The sequence below is a fragment of the Oryctolagus cuniculus genome, chromosome 8, assembly GCF_964237555.1.
Source record: "Oryctolagus cuniculus chromosome 8, mOryCun1.1, whole genome shotgun sequence".
NCBI classification, from domain to species: domain Eukaryota; kingdom Metazoa; phylum Chordata; class Mammalia; order Lagomorpha; family Leporidae; genus Oryctolagus; species Oryctolagus cuniculus.
In genome coordinates this window covers 95,918,780-95,935,569 of record NC_091439.1, presented here as the reverse complement: position 1 = coordinate 95,935,569, position 16,790 = coordinate 95,918,780, and the positions used below count along the sequence as shown (strand labels likewise).

The 16,790-nt window shown below is 35.4% G+C and overlaps 1 protein-coding gene across 1 annotated transcript; it reads right to left on the bottom strand.

Moving 5' to 3' along the window:
• Nucleotides 1-5,352: 5,352 nt before the first annotated feature.
• On the bottom strand, nt 5,353-16,254 carry LOC100357464 (UDP-glucuronosyltransferase 2B14). Its single transcript, XM_051819758.2, has 6 exons — nt 15,353-16,254; nt 13,567-13,715; nt 10,662-10,793; nt 8,580-8,667; nt 7,582-7,801; nt 5,353-5,784 (listed from the first exon to the last, which is right to left on the bottom strand). Exons 1-6 carry the CDS (start codon nt 16,074-16,076, stop codon nt 5,505-5,507), a joined length of 1,593 nt encoding a protein of 530 aa, XP_051675718.2. The 5' UTR covers nt 16,077-16,254; the 3' UTR covers nt 5,353-5,504.
• Nucleotides 16,255-16,790: the final 536 nt, after the last annotated feature.

Sequence of the window (16,790 nt, the reverse complement as noted above, 5' to 3'; positions counted from 1 at the left end):
AAGTGATCAAATATTGGGTTCTGGCCAAACTGACATAGAAGGTTTTTCTTGCTGATACTGAATTTCACAAGCAAGTATCCAAATGCACTTAACAGAAGTTTTAAAAATTGATTTAAGGCCAGACAAGGCTCTGAGAGAGAACAAGAAAAAGAGAGTGTGCTAAGAAGAGACAAAAAAACAGAGAAGAACAGAGGAAGACATGGAGGCAGAGGCAGAGACATAGAGAAAAATAAAGAGGACATTTTCCTTTTCTTGCTAAGTCTTGGAAGATAAGTTTTGCTAAGTCCAGGGTATTCTCTTGGTTAAGACAACCACAACTCTGGCCAAATTCGAGGGAAGTTTGCGTGACTTGATGAAGGGATTCTACTCTTACAAATATTTGTAGTCATGTATACAAATCACCACCAGCAAAAGACTTTGAAATCACTAATACTGCTGTAGTAGAGACAAAAAGATACACCTCCTCGAAAACCTCATCCTTAGAATTTGTCACAATTATTGGGTTTTAATAGCAGAAATGTTAAATAATATACTTAATGATATTAAAGTGTATATTTAAATAATAAAGAAAGAATACCTCTAGTTTGCATATTTATGTTTCTAAACATTTAATAAACATTTGATTCTACAAGAAATTAAAGGACAAATCTCCTAGTTACACAATTATTCTCTGACACAGAATAAGATTCATGAAATATTTCCATGAAATATTTTATTCTCCAATTTCTATGGAATTTGAATATTGATGTCTTCAAGAAGCATATTTGATATAAAAAATGTTATCACAGAGAAAAAAAGATAAAAATATTACCTAAATTCTGTGTTTCTACATTATCACTTAGATTGTATTTAAATATGTTAAAACTTCATTACTTATAACCATACCATACAACCCAGCCATCCCACTCCTTGGAATTTACCCAAAGGAAATTAAATTGGCAAATAAAAGAGTGGTCTGCACCTCAATGTTTATTGCAGCTCAATTCACAATAGCTAAGATGTAGACTCAACCTAAATGCTCATCAACAGTAGACTGGGTAAAGAAATTATGAGATATGTACTCTATAGAATACTGTACAGCAGTAAAAAGAAATGAAATCCAATCATTTGCAACAAAATGGAGAAATCTGGAAAACATCATGCTGAGTAAATTAAGCCAGTCCCAAAGGGACAAATATCATATGTTCTCCCTGATCAGTGACAACTAACTGAGCTCCAAAAAGAAAACCTGTTGAAGTGGAAATGGACACTATGAAAAACAATGACTTGATCAGCCCTTGTCCTGACTGTTGATGAACAACTTAACACTTTATCCCTTTTAGTATTTTTTTTGTTCTACTTAATACTATTGATTGAATTCTATAATTAACACACAATTATTCTTAGGTGTTTAAATTTAATTGAAAAGTGATATTAGTTAAATATAAGAGTGGCAATAAGAGAAGGAGGAGATGTACAGTTCAGCACATGCTCAATCAGACTTGCCCTAAACGGTAGAGTTAGAAACATGCCAGGGGATCCCAATTAAATCTAATCAAGGTGGCATGTACCAATGCCATCGCAGTAGTCAAAGGGATAAGTTTCAGTTCATAATTGATCATAATGATAGGATTAAGAGTCAAAGGGATCACATAAACAAGACTAGTGTCTGCTATTACTAACTGATATAATTAAAGAAGGAGGGAACAATCCAACATGGGAAGCGGGATACACAGCAGACTCATAGAATGGCAGGTGTCCTAAACAGCACTCTGGCCTCAGAATCAGCCCTTAAGATCCAGATCCAGCTAAAAAGCCCATGAGAGTGTTTCAGCCATGGAAAGCCAAGACACTCTGGCAAAAAAAAAAAAAAAAAAAAAAAAAAAAAAAAACAACCACAAAACACCTAAATGAAACATCTCTATGAGTGAGATCCCAGCGGAAAGAATGGGCCATCAAAGAAGGAGATACCTTTCTCTGAAGGGAGGAGAGAACTTCCACTTTGTCTATGACCTTGTGTAAATAAGATCCGAGTTGGCGAACTTAAGAGGCTTCCATAGCCTTGGCAACTCATGACAAGAGCCTAGGGTGATTACTGACGCCATAAACAAGAGTGTCAATTTGTTAAATCAACAAGAGGAGTCACTGTGCACTTACTCCCCATGTAGGATCTCTGTCCTTAATGTGTTGTACTATGTGAAATAATGGTATAACTATACATTTTGTGTTTCTGTGTGGGTGCAAACTGTTGAAATCTATTCTTCATATATACTAAATTGATCTTCTGTATATAAAGACAATTGAAAATGTATCTTGATGTGAATGAGATGGGAGAGGGAGCATGAGATGGGATGGTTGCGGGTGGGAGGGTTGTTATGGGGGGAAAAAGCCACTGTAATCCAAAAGCTGTACTTCGGAAATTTATATTTATTAAATAAAAGTCAAAAAAACTTAATTACTTATTTTCATTTGAGAAAAATAGGGGGGGTAGAAAGAATTTTCAATGTGATTGTTCACTCTCCAAGTGCCTTCAACAGCTGGAGCTGGGCCAGATCAAAGGCAGGAGCCAGGAACTCTCTGAGTCTACTACATGTATATCAGGAATCCAAATACTTGGCCCATCATTTGCCACTTCCCAGAAACGTTGGCAGGAAGCTGGATTAGAAGAAGCGGCAGGACTCCTTCCCAACTCTAATGTGGGATGTGGGCATCCCAACTGGTGGCCCAATCCACACACCACAGTATCTTTTATTTAAAAAATTTTGACTACTGAAACAATTGAGAGCAGCAAGTCTCAATCTTGAAGAAACAAGGTGGATTCTAATGTATTATGGAACTCTGATGATCATCAGCCAAGTCTATCTTCATGTTTACATGTGTTCCACACTATGTGTTGAAATATTCCTCCAAATGAAGATTTCTCAAAATTTAAGAGAAAGAATTCTTAAGTCACCCACAAGTAGACACAGATTTATGTGTCTCCCTTAGTGTTTAATAATTGCAAATAAGATCAAATTTGATAAGGTTATTGATGAATTTGACAAGGTTATATTTCATTCAGAAGTTATTTCATTAAGAAAGCAGCAGTAATTTATAATTTAACTTTAGTGGTGCATGAGCTTTATTATTGCCTCATAATCATAGATATGTACAAGATTTCACCTCTTAAAAAAAACACATTAATGTAGCTAACGTACTCTAAGGCATTACACTTTTCTTCTTTTAAATTTTACCACATAATGTCTATTTTGTTTTATAGTGGCTTGGTTATATATCAAAAGTTTAATAAAGGAAAATATTAACTATTAACTGGACATTATTATTGTAATTAATTTCATTAATAATTATTACTCAAAGTAATTTAGTAGTGTAGAAAAGTGCTGTAAACATTTTTCTTATTTTGCAAAAATGATAATTCTTTCTTTGAGCTATATAAATATGTATCATATCACACAAAACATTGTCTTTAACTTCCATTTTTTTCCTATGTATGCTTTACAATTGGTATTCTGATTTCAAAGGCCATGGTTAACAGTATTTAAAGGCAAGAAGTGAGTTTTTTCCATTTAAAAGACTTCATCTAGAATAGGTTTTAAAAATTGCTGTGCATAATATTTGGATCTGTATCTATTGTTTCCATTTTTATGTATTTTGAGGAAAGAACACATAAAGATATTAAAATTTATTATTTTTATATCCTAGTTATTACAGATATTAAAGGAGTTGGACATATCTGCCATAACAAGGCAAGGCTAGGAAACGGGAGGTCTCAGGGTCAACATTGCAACGTAGTTGGTTAAGCTGCCACTTCTGAAGCCACCATCCCAGATGGGTGCTGGTTTGAGACCAGCTATACCACTTCTGATCCAGCTCCTTGCTAATGTACCTGGGAAAGCAATGGGAGATGATCCAAGATCTTGGGGCCCTGCTCATGTGCAAGACCCAGAAAAAGCTCCAGATTCCTAGCTTCAGCCTGGCACAGTCCTGGCCATTGCAGTGATCTGGGGAGTGGATCAGTGGACTGAAGATTCTTTACCTGTTTGTCTCTTCTTCTCTCTGTGATTCTGCCTTTCAAGTAAATAAAAAAAAGTATTTTAAGACAAGAAAGTGGTCCGATGCTGTGACATAGTGGGTAAAAGCCACCAGCTGTGGTGCTTGCACCGCATATGGGTGCCGATTCAATACCCATCTGATCCATTTCTGGTCCAGCTCCCTCCTAATGCACCTGGGAAACCAGCAGAGGATGCCCCAAGTCTTTGGGCCCTGAACCCAGGAAGAAGACCCAGCAGAAGCTCCTGGCTGCTTGCTTCCAACTAGACTAGTTTCAGCCGTTGTGACCATTTAGGGAGTGAACCAGTGGATGACCATTCCTCTCTGTCTCTCCTTCTCTCTCTCCCTATAATTCTGACTTTCAAATAAATAATCTTTAAAAGAAAAAAAAGTCATTAGAGGTCTTAAGACAGGAGAGGGAAAATCTAGCATTATTATGTGTGTATGGAATAGAATAAACTTACTGGGATCAAGCCAATGTTCTTAACTAAAGGGAATTATTTTGTACTATACTATCTAGTTACATAAGATCATTCAATGAGGTGAAAACTGTAACCCAAGTATATTCAAGGCCTCATGTGGAAAAATATTTCCTTTTTCTTACCATATATTTTACTAGATTGCAAGGACTTAAATAGGAGACATGTGATGATCATTCGAAAATTTTAAAGCAAAAAATTGTTAATATATTTAGTATTTCATGAGATACTGGAACTATAACCTCCAGAAAGGATAAAGACATGCCTAAACACTCAGATAAGAGACTTCCCCAAGTAAAACCTCATTTCCATCTGCATGGATTATGGCAGTAATGTAAACCCAGACTCCATTCTCAGTCTTTGTTCAAGAAAATGCAATCTTGCCAAATTTTAAAACATACATTTTAACCTCACCTTAACAAACCACTTTAGTAGTTTTCAATTATCATGATGTTAAATAGTCCCTTTTGGAGAACATACTTCTTAACTACCCAGTGCTCATTTTTTATTTCTTTAAAATAAATATTTTCTCATGGTTAGCATTGAGGTCATTATACATAGGAATCCTTTTTACATACTGCAGTAATCTGAATAAATTATCTTTTAAATTTTAACAACAGTCTGATCAGTTTTCTTTGACAGGGACACAGATATTCTACTTGGTTGTATTTTAGATAAATACAGGGTTATTTCTGAATATGCACAAAAAACTTTCTTGCTGTGTTCAAACCAATAACTTGACATTCCAATGTCTTATTTTCCTTTTGGGGGGGCAGGTTTATGATAGAATAATAAGTCAACATTAACGTAGAATTGCATGAGAATTTATGAATATTCCTTAATGTTCAATCAATAATACTTTATTTGGATGCATCAGAAAGGCACAGATACCATAAAATGCCCAGGACAGTTTTTGCCACATCTTGATCCATAGTGTTTGCACTAAATGAAACAGTCTTACATATCTTGGTTGCTAGCCTTGGGTATGAAAAGACTCTAATCTCCCTTTCTCTTCTTTGCTGTTTTAGTGAGCTTTTGATAAACAAATAAACAAGTTTTTATGACAAGGAAAATAATGGTTGTCACACAGGCCAGTAGGAAAGCAATCACATCCAAGGAGTGGTACTGGTACCAGGTGAGGTCATGGGCTGCAACCCTAAGGTGCTTGGCCCCTTTGTGGCGCATGACATACTCGATCCAGAAGACTGCTCGATCCAGGGGCTTTGTGGGCTGATCGTGGTGAATTCTTGATAACTCCATGACATTATCTTTATAGCTGAAGGAAAATAAAATAGACAGCACATTATATAAATAAAATTATATAATTGTGAAATTTTCATACAGATGATAAAATGAGTGTCGTGTAAATATGGAAAAAATAAGTTATTTCCTTTGGTGATTATCACAAAGATCTTAGATGATAGTCTAAAATTTATTGGAGGCTTATAATCTCAAGAGGTGTAGAGAATAAGAGAAAGAACAAATATTTCTAACAGTTCATCCTAGAAAATGGGGTCATTTAGTCCTAAATGCAGCAAAAGGAAAACACAAAAACAATAAAAAAATCATTGGAAATGTGAAACTTGAATTATACAGTAGGGAGTATGAATAGCCCTGATGTACAAGGTTCAATATACTAAAAAAATTTCCGATAGAAGGCAGGTCCATGGCAAAGCTCAGGTGCATGTCTGGGAAACGCTGACAAGGTTATTACCAACTGTAATTGAAATACTGATATTATATCAGTGGATTAATGATTAAAACTGTGAAAGTATCACAGTAACTTGCCTTGTTTTGAACCTTGACTCTGATACTGCCTTATCCTTTTTATTAATTTCTCTGTTTCTAGTTTCATATCCATAAGTAGAATGGATAGGGATAATGCCTTTCTCATTCTAATGTTGTGAGGAATAATGAATTGATTCTTAGAATACTTTCAATTATTCTTATCATTTAGTAGACAGCAAATGTTTTCTTTTTAGTGTTGTGATATCAAACTAGAGAGTGTTTGACATTTTACTTTGAGACATTGCCATTACATTTGTATCTAGTATTGAAATGATGAAGGATATTGGTCATACAAAGATGAAGAGTGCATGTAGGGCTATTGCTGATTAAATCTAAACCACGAAGAGGGATAGTATGAAATGGAAGGAATAGCAATAGAGGGAATTACCCTTCTTGTTGTTTAAAAAGCACAACGGGAAGGATATTTCAGAGAAGTGCAATTCATATATGTGTATGTAATACAATAGAGAAAGACTATAATAAAGAAGTTATATAATGATGCAAAGAACTAATAAAGTGTGTGTCATTGGCCGGTCCCACAGCAATAGTGGGTAAAGCCAATGCCTGCAGTGCTGGCATCCCTTATGGGTGCCAGTTGGAGTCCCAGCTGTCCCACTTCAGAACCAGTTCTTTGCTATGGCCTGGGAAAGCAGTGGAACATGGCCCAAGTGTTTGGGCCCCTGCACTCATGTGGGGGACCTGGAAAAAGGTCCTGGCTCCTGGCTTCGGATAGACCCTGCTCTAGCCATTGCGGCCACTTGGGGAATGAACCAGCAGGTGGACGATCTCTCTCTCTCTCTGCCTCTGCCTCTATGTAAATCTGCTTTTCAAATAAATAAATAAATCTTTAAAAAAGGTGTGTCATATCATACACATTCAGTGTGTCAACTAATTAAGAAATTTTCTTCATTTCTCAGCATTGTATATATTAATTTTATAAAAATATACATCTGTACTGGAGAGGCATATTTTTACATTATGCTTCACCTGACTTTTAAAAACTTTCTTTTAATACTTTTGCTGTTATCTTCAGTGATAATTGTCATTCCATTTATGGACTATTTCAAAATTTCTGATCTATCCAAATATCTCTGACAAATTCTTTTACTAAAACAAACTAAAATTTATTGTGAAACTCCTAATCATTTATTGATGATTGCCTTCCAGGTTAAAGAAAATATGTATGCAACATTAAATTCATGTCCAAAGTCAACTGATGCCCCCTTAGCCTTCACGGAAAATTTATGTATAAATAATCTGTTGTTTTAAATAAAGTAATACTCACGAAGGGTCATGAATGACTGTCTTCAAGGCATTGAGCAAATCTGCACTTGACATTGTTTTCCAGTTCAGCCTAATGGCTGCCCCCTTGGCCGTCATGTATGCAACATTATCAGGTTGTTCCCCAAACAAAGGAAGGCCCACCATAGGGATGCCATGGTGGATTGCCTCATAGATGCCATTGGCTCCACCATGAGTTACAAAGGCTTTGGTTTTTGGATGACCTAGGATTGAGGGATTTTTCAATAAGATTATTAAGTATAAGTGTTAGCAATTATATGAAAAATGCACAGTATGAGACACTATAGCTAACAGTGATCTCCAGACCATGAGTGCCACAAAACTACATTAAAATTGCTTTCAAATCAAGAGGAAGAGACACCTAGGTACACTGGAGAGCTGATTGAAGGCCATATGCAAGACTTGAGCATTGAACAAAAGATTAACAAGTGGACATAGTGAAAGAGCATTTTTTGGATAAGACAAACTTCATATTCTAAAAAAGAAGCTGAGTGCATGTGAAAACACTTTTTCTAAAAGATATAGTATGTGGGATATCCAGCACAGCAAGGAGAGGCACTGTAACAACGGTGGAAACAGTGGAAAAGGAGACCACACTTCATCTTGACATGTGTTATCATTTAACATTAAATACATGGATTTTATATCATGAAAAATGTAGTCATTCATACCAATAATGTATATTACTTTTCAGTGTAGTTTGTTCACACTTACATTAGGGAACAGACAGAAGTAATAAATAAATTAGGACAAAAGCAATGTAGGAAATTTTTTAAACTTCTCTGTGAGAGGTAATTACATATAAAAACATTTTGAGTGTACAATAAAATGTTAAATGTTAAAGTTTACTACATTTCAAATAAGACTGGTGTTTGATCTTGAGCTTGTACATAATAAATTAGCATCAAGATTCCTGGTGATTGATTATCAGCCTGAATGACTGTTACTCATCATTTCACTGTTTGTTCTCAAGATACTTACCAAGAACGTCATTCTGGGGGACCCACTTATAGATTTGAGTATTGGGTCCTAAGTTTTCTGGTTTCTTGCCATGAAATCTCCAAATAACCTGTTAGATAAAGAAAATACCTATTTGATGAGTTGCATTTCAAAATAGGCCATGTTAGAATTCTATTGAGATTGAGAGCTCACCCAGTTAACATTGTCTTCCATAAGAAGGACAAGGAAATGAGAATAAGGCGAAGTTATGAGAACTATTAAAAAATTGAGGTAAGTAAAGTAACAACATTTTTTTGTATATTTTTACTTGAAAACAGGCATGTGACACATTCATAATCTTTCACATATAGTGCCTTGGTTAAGTGAGATCATGAATGGCCAATTCAAGTATTTCATTCTAGTGCAAAGAAGAGAAACTCAGGTCCAGTGAACTCTACTTTGTAAAGTGTATCTACTTTCTCTATTAGCTTCATTTTTCAAGTTTAACACAAAGCTTTTTTTTCAACTTTTATTTAATAAATATAAATTTCAAAAGTACAACTTTTGGATTATAGCTGCTTTTCCCATCATAAACTTCCTCCAACCAAACACAAAGATTTTTAATTAAGAAAATGAAATGAGAGTTTCTTTATGTTGACTTTTATATCACTACTAAGTGAAGTATCATTAGGATTGGACATCTTTTGGTGAATAAAAAAATTCTGTATAATCAGAAACGTGTGAGAACTAAAATAATTCTGCCTATGAACTATATATACTCATTCTGAATTATAAATTATTAAACACTTTTTCCAGAAGAATTTTCAATGAATTTTTAAATGAATTCAAAGTATTATTCATTTTTAAATGAATTCAAAGTATTATAATTATTAGTTGAAATGGAAATATTTTGAGTAGGAAAAAAGAGCTGATTCATAAGTAATATGGCAGTTGAAAGAAATCCAAAGCAGTGATGATGCTAAATTCTCTTCAAGTTAATTCTTCCACAATGCACTACAAACACTGAGAGTCATGTTTTAAATTTTTATTTAATGAACACTTTTTAATATGCTCGTCTATACCCAAACTACCACCATTCCAATAAAGAACTGGTTTTTGCATCTCCAAGCAATTCTCACAACTGGAGCATACAATATGAGTGTTTCAGTTATATATGCTCTGTGAGTATTAAAAGTAATTTCAGGTTCTCAGCATAATATAAACATACAACTAACACAGATGATTTCCACAGTTTATATCAGATAAAAATTAGTTCATAAATACTCAAAGCTAACTGCTATATTATGTGCATTAGACAAGTAGGCCTTAATGTATTTTATGAGTTGGGGACATTTGAACCTCTTTCTAGTCCATGCTTTCTTCTGTTGGACTCCTCACATTCTCTTCTCCCTCTATGCAGGAGGGAGAGGTGGATTAGGGGCAGAGTCTTTGAGGGTCCACAGTTTATGCTGCATAGGGTTCACCTCCAGAGCAGGGCCTCCCTGCACCCTTTCTTCTACATCTTTCTTATTCAGACACTGACAGGGTCCAGTACTAGGGGACAGGCTGGGATTTCTCTAAATCTACTTGGCTGAGTGGCAAGACTGGCGATACTGTCTTCCTTTCTCTCAACAGACTTGTGAATAGCACCCTGAATAAACCTATCCCCAAATGAGGGGAAATAAATAAGCCAGAATTACATAAGAAGTCCAAACTGCATGATACAATTCAGAATTTTCTCAACACCTACTTATGTTCAGTGTGCAGAGGCAGTTAGCAATTAACATTTCAATTCTTTCTAATAGCACTTTTAGTGTGTAGAATAGATTCAACATTCCTGGAAGAGAAAGAGCAAAGGACAGAGTAAAATAGGATTTCCGTGTACCTACCTACATTCTTTATATAATACTAAAACTTTGTACCAAATCTTTTAAATATATTTCTGAGGAAAACAAAAATAGCAAAGTCATCTGTACTACTGTAGCATTTTTGCTTTTAAACTGATATCTGAAGAATTAGAGCTGTTATAACTGTTTGCCTTTCATCAAAGAAGTCTGTAATCAGACCCTGTGCAAAGTTTAAGAGGCTTGTTTAGTAACTGTCCACTAGGACACTTTTTCTAACCTTCTGTGGAAGCTGGGCAAGTGCTGATGCAATCACATTGGTCCTTTCTTCTGTTATATTTCTGATCATGGACCCCAGGGAAAACAGTACAACTCCCTCTTCTCCAGAACTCTGCACAAAGTCTTCCATTTCCTGTGAAGAAAGACAAAAAGCTACAACACAACAAACACTAGTGAAAGGATTGGTGCAAGCAACAAAGAAAGTATTCAGTATTATTAGGAATTATTGGAATCGTATATATATATAAAACACAGTGATATATGCATTATAATTATCTTATATATTATATATTATGTAAAAGCATTGCTATATATACATTACATAAAATAATATAGATTATTATATATTATGTTTTATTATATGTGATATAATGCTGTGATTTATATATATGCATGTTTATTTATATGTGTGTGTGTGTGTGTATGAAAGACAAAATTTGCCACTTATCCATTTGTTGGTATAGAGGTGGTGTTGTATTTTCTTTTTTTTTTTTATTTATTATTTTTTGACAGGCAGAGTGGACAGTGAGAGAGAGAGACAGAGAGAAAGGTCAACTTTTGCCATTGGTTCATCCTCCAATGGCCACCATGGCTGGCACGCTGTGGCCTGCGCACCGCGCTGATCCAAAGCCAGGAGTCAGGTGCTTCTCCTGGTCTCCCATGTGGGTGCAGGGCCCAAGCACTTGGGCCATCCTCCACTGTGCTCCCGGGCCATAGCAGAGAGCTGGCCTGGAAGAGGGGCAACTGGGACAGAATCTGGTGCCCCAACCAGGACTAGAATCCAGTGTGTCGGCGCTGTAGGTGGAGGATTAGCTTATTGAACCGCAGTGCTGGCCCGGTGGTATTGTTAAGCCATCTTCAGCTGCTTTCTCAGGCATATTTGTAGGGACCTGGGTTGGAAGTAGAGCATCTGGGACATGAAAGATCACACATATGAGATGCTGGCATTGCAGATAGCATATTACCCACCATGCCACAAAGCTGCCTCCTGCCCCTTTTTTGACAAATGTCCTGTTGTGGTTGATTTAGGATCAGTAAGGATTCTTTGATAAACAATTGTAATGGTGTGGTATAGACATAAATATGTTATTTGATCATTCCTTTTACTATTGGCTGTATAATTTGCTTCCATTGTTTACTTTTATAAAAAAGAGTTTTAAATATTTATTTTGCACATTAATTTTCCCTGTAAATTTTCATATTAGCATATTATATAGAAAAGCATATAAGCAATTGTAAGTCCTGTTGTCATTTGTCCAATTTCTTATGTCCCATTTAAAAAGAATAAAGATTATCTCAGAATTTGATAATTAATGAAAAATCAAGTAATTATGAGATATAATAAACATAGAACACCACGGCTTCACAATCGTTGGCAAGGATTCTAACCTTGTATGAGTGAATAACTATAGGTATTATTACCATTATATTATTACCCATCCTTCTCTTTGTTCTCCTTTTCCCTGTTGTTAAATGAGTCTACAGCATTCTTCTGGATGGCTTTGAGCATATCATTTTGATGTTGGAAAACTAGTTCCTAATGAATGAGGCAATGTCTAAATTGTGAGTACTTTTTATATTTTTGGTACTAATAAAATAACAACATAAATAACAATAGTGTTCTGGCTTGTTTAGATCCAGAGACCTTTTATTACTGTTATTTATTTTTATTTTCACTTGACACAAAATTACACATATTTATAGGATACTACATAATGTTTTGATTTACATATACACTATGTAATATTCAAATCAGGGTAAGCACTTCCATCTCCTCAGACACCTACTCTGTATTTTAACTTCATTTTTTTTTTGAAAAAAGGCATGTACAGCACATTATTCTTGTCTGTAGCCCCCAGCTTTCTTCCTAGAACTTGTGTTTTATACTTAACTGTAAGTTCATACTGATTCATTAATCTTTAGCCACCCTTCACAGGCCCCTACTGTCAGCCTCTGGTAACCATCACTCTATTCCTAACTTCTCTGAGGTTAATTTTCAGATTCCTCATATAAGTGAGGTTACATGGTATTCGTCTTTCTGTGCCAGACTTTTTTCACGTAACAGAATAACCTCCATTTCAATCCATGTTATTGCAAATGGCAAGATCCCATCCTTTTTATGGTGAGTAGTACTCCAAGGTGTATATATACCATATTTTCTTTATTAATTCTTCAGTGGGTGGACACATAGGTTGTTTCCATTTCTTGGCTATTGTGAATAGTGCTGCAATAAACATGAAAATACAGATGTCTCTTTGATAGATAAATAACCTTTTAATATCAGAGACAGGTGGAGTGTTATCTCTTCCTATTTCTCATACAACACGAGTGTGGTATTATTGTATGATCAGGAATAGCCATGCTTAAAAGGGTTGCAATTTAGTTATCTATCATCTTTGCCTGAATTCATACAACAATGCTTCCCTTCTGCAAAGCCCTGTCTCTTTACAGATGAACCAAGTTACTGAATCTGGAGTCTTCATTTTTAAAGGATGTCTTGTCTTACCTCTCCCCAGATTAACTCTCTGGTCTTCTCTCCTATGCCCTCACTAGACCTTACAATTTCTTTCTTTCATGTGGATCCCAATTTCCTCCCTACAGAAATCAACCTCTTTATTCAACTCCATTCTCCTACACTGAGCATGTACTTCTTGGGAACTATAGTTACCACTCTACTTGCTTTTCCTTTTGTCAAGATCTCCTAGGTTACCCAAGTTGTTCACCAACAATTCTGAAATATGAATACTTGTGATTTGTAAAAATATATGAGTTTCTAATTGACAGACCACTTTACCTCACTTTTCCTAACGCTCTCCTTGTAAAGAAAATGTTCTAAATGAAGGATGACAGATCATTTCAACTGAAAATGTGAAGCAAACAAAACAGAGCAAACAGGGCATATTTACCTTGGGCAGAGGTTGGGCAGGTTTGCAGTGGAGCCCTCCAACAAAATGAATATTTGGTAAGGTTGGGCGAGGGAACTCCAAGTCCCAGTAGCTTCGAATGAGCCACATGTCAGCTTTCCCCACTAGCTCATAAAATTTAACGGGTCTTCCTGAATGGAGAAAGAAAAGGCAGGGTAAAAAGAGAATTGTCATGTGGAGTATAAAATGTAATTTTATGGGAGATGTTGAAATAACTCAATGACATATGCAATGTCTGTGCATTGATAAAGCATGTGTGTTTATTTATGCATAATTATGAGTATGCTTTATGCCCCATTCACATACTAGAAATATGTAAAGGCAACACTAACAGAGTTTCTGTCTCTAATATCACCTGAGTCTATTCACATAGTCAATAAAATAGCCTTCAATATAATTAAATGCGTATTTGTTTTCTCTCTAAAGTGAAGAAGGAAATGTAAACAACTATTTTACCTCCAGGATTTACTATAATCATAGAAAGAACTTTCCTGGGAGTACTCAGTCCAGTTTCTACAATTTAACAAGCTAGTCCTCATATGAAATTTCAGAGTGAACTCTGAGGTTTTTTTTTTTTTTTCCAAAATTTATTTGTTTATTTGAAATAATGATAGAGAAAAAATTTCCATCCACTGGTTCATTCTCTGTTTACAACAGCTAGGGCTAGGCCCGGCAGAATCCAAGAGCCAGGAATTCCTTGTGGGTTTCCCACATGGTTGATTGGGACCTAAGTATTCGAGCCATCATTCACTGCCTTCCAAGTACATTAGCAGGAAGTTAGATCATATGTGTGAGGTAGTTGGAACACAAACCAGACATTTTAACTTGAGATGTAACTGTTAAAATCATTGATTTGGCTGAATGTGACACCACATGTGCCTCAAAATGTGAAATAAAAATGTAATTGACAACTTCAATGGAAGAATAGACCAAGTGCCAGAGAGAATCTTGTCAAGGACAAGATTTTTAAATAACCTAATCAGACAAAAATAAACCAAAAAAGAAGTTGAAAGAATGAAGAAAGTTTACACAAAATATGGGATACCATTAAATGACTGAATATTCATGTTATGGATATTCCTGAGGGAGAAGAAAAGAAAAAAAGACATTGAGAACCTTCTAAATTGAATAAGAGTTGGCACATTTTTAATGGAGAAACAGAATTTGAAAACATTGAGATTAATTACATGTATGTACTCATTTCAATGAGATAATTTACAAACATTTAACGATATAATCTAGAATCAATAGAAACCTCAAATAATATTTTTTCAGTCTGCAATAAAACAGTGTGTATCTCAACTCTGAAGGAACTTTTTAGGTTATATGGAAAAACACCTTAATTTTCAAAAAGGGATATTCTTTTACACCAGGAAAAACAGTTTTCTCACTGTTGTCTGGACCTGAAGATGTGTGTAACACCTTGATCTTAATGTCTCTATTCACCAAAATGTTAGGGAACTGTCTCCTGACTTTTCTATATCATCAAGAAAGTAGAATAATATGGACATTATTTGCTTAGATAAATCCTCAATACTTAGTTATTTATAGATGTGTGACCTCCTGGAATGCCCTATCCAAGTGATGGGCCACTGGCTTCTAACTTACCCTGTAATATAAGCCTTCCCTTAACATTTGTGAGATTAATAAATCATTTGTCTTTCATGTCTTTATCTATATATAATTCTTCTGACTTTATATCCATAGAAGTTCAACTTCAGACATAGGAAATTAGGACTCTACATTACCAACGAACAACAGGACTTACCTAGTACTTCACTATACAGCCGATCCCACCTATTCTCATTAAATGTTTGAAACCAAAAGTCAAAATAAAGCATACATAGCATATTTTTCACCCTCTCCATGAACTTCATTTTCCCACTTAAATCAGACAGAATCATAGGTACATAGGAAGGAGGCAATGTAAGTCCTCCGCTGTATTTTTCCAAAATGTGGCCCGGAGAGAAGCGGAGACTGTACACAAAGGGTATTTTTAGTAGCTCAGCCAGCAGCTCACCACATGGACCAATGGCATCTGAGAGAAGGACATCAAATTTTGATTCTTGTAGTTTTGCCATGAGTTTCTTATTTGAAACTGCCTCTTTACAGAGATTTTCAAAACTATCAGAATATTCTAAAAACATTTCTTGCATTAGTGGAAAATATCCCCAGTACGAGTCCTTGTCTAAATCTGTCCACTTATTGACCCACTGTGTAAAAAAATCCTCCAGATCATCCTTAGTGAAAGATACAGAAAAATTTTCAAATTTGATGCCAGTTTCTTTGCTAGGATCAAGGAAAATGGAAGCTGAGTTTCTCAGAACAATCACCTCATGACCTCTCCGGACAAGTTCTTCCAGGATTATGTTTAAATTCATCCAATGACTGTACTCCATAGGCCACACCAGCACTTTCCCACATATTCCAAATCTGAAGCAACAACTCATCTGTAGCAGCAGCAGCAGAACTGAAACGTGCTTCATAGACATCCTGGTGAAATGCGATGTTTCCTATCCAGGAGCTGTCCCTTTCTGTGGCTATTCACGTTTATATCCAAGAAGAGATTTAACAAGAAGTTAAACTATAGCTTACATTTGTCAAAGTAAATATGTCATATGAATAAGCAGAGCTATGGACTGGGATGGCAGGTGAAAAAAGCCAAGGTAAATGATTTTGTGTTTATATGCGTGAGTAAGTTTCTATCTTATCATTAAGAACTTTCACCCGGCTCAGTCAATGGCCCGTGTGTGTAAGTCAGCTATGTTATGTAAGAGAGTTTTAACAGTGCCAAGAGCCATAGCAAATAAGGTGATGACATGACAAAGAATTAGAGATAAAATAATCACTTTACTCACATTTCCTGCACAGTGTAGTTGAAGGGAATGCTTGCAAAAGTTTTTATAAAATGTGATTCATATATATTAAATTCAAAATTTAATAAAGTACTTAATTCAGAGTTCTAGAGTTTATTCATATCAATCTATAACCACCAATGCTATGAATATTTCAACATATTATTACTCCAAATAGAAGCCCTGCAGGAAGCATATTGTGAGCCTGCATCCTGTGTCATATTGCCTGATTCAAATAATAGATCTGTTTTTATTTCATCTTCCTGCTAATGCATATCCTTTAAGGATCCCGGTGATGTTTCAAACAACTGAGTTCCTGCCAGCTATGTTGGAAACCCAGGTTGATTTTCC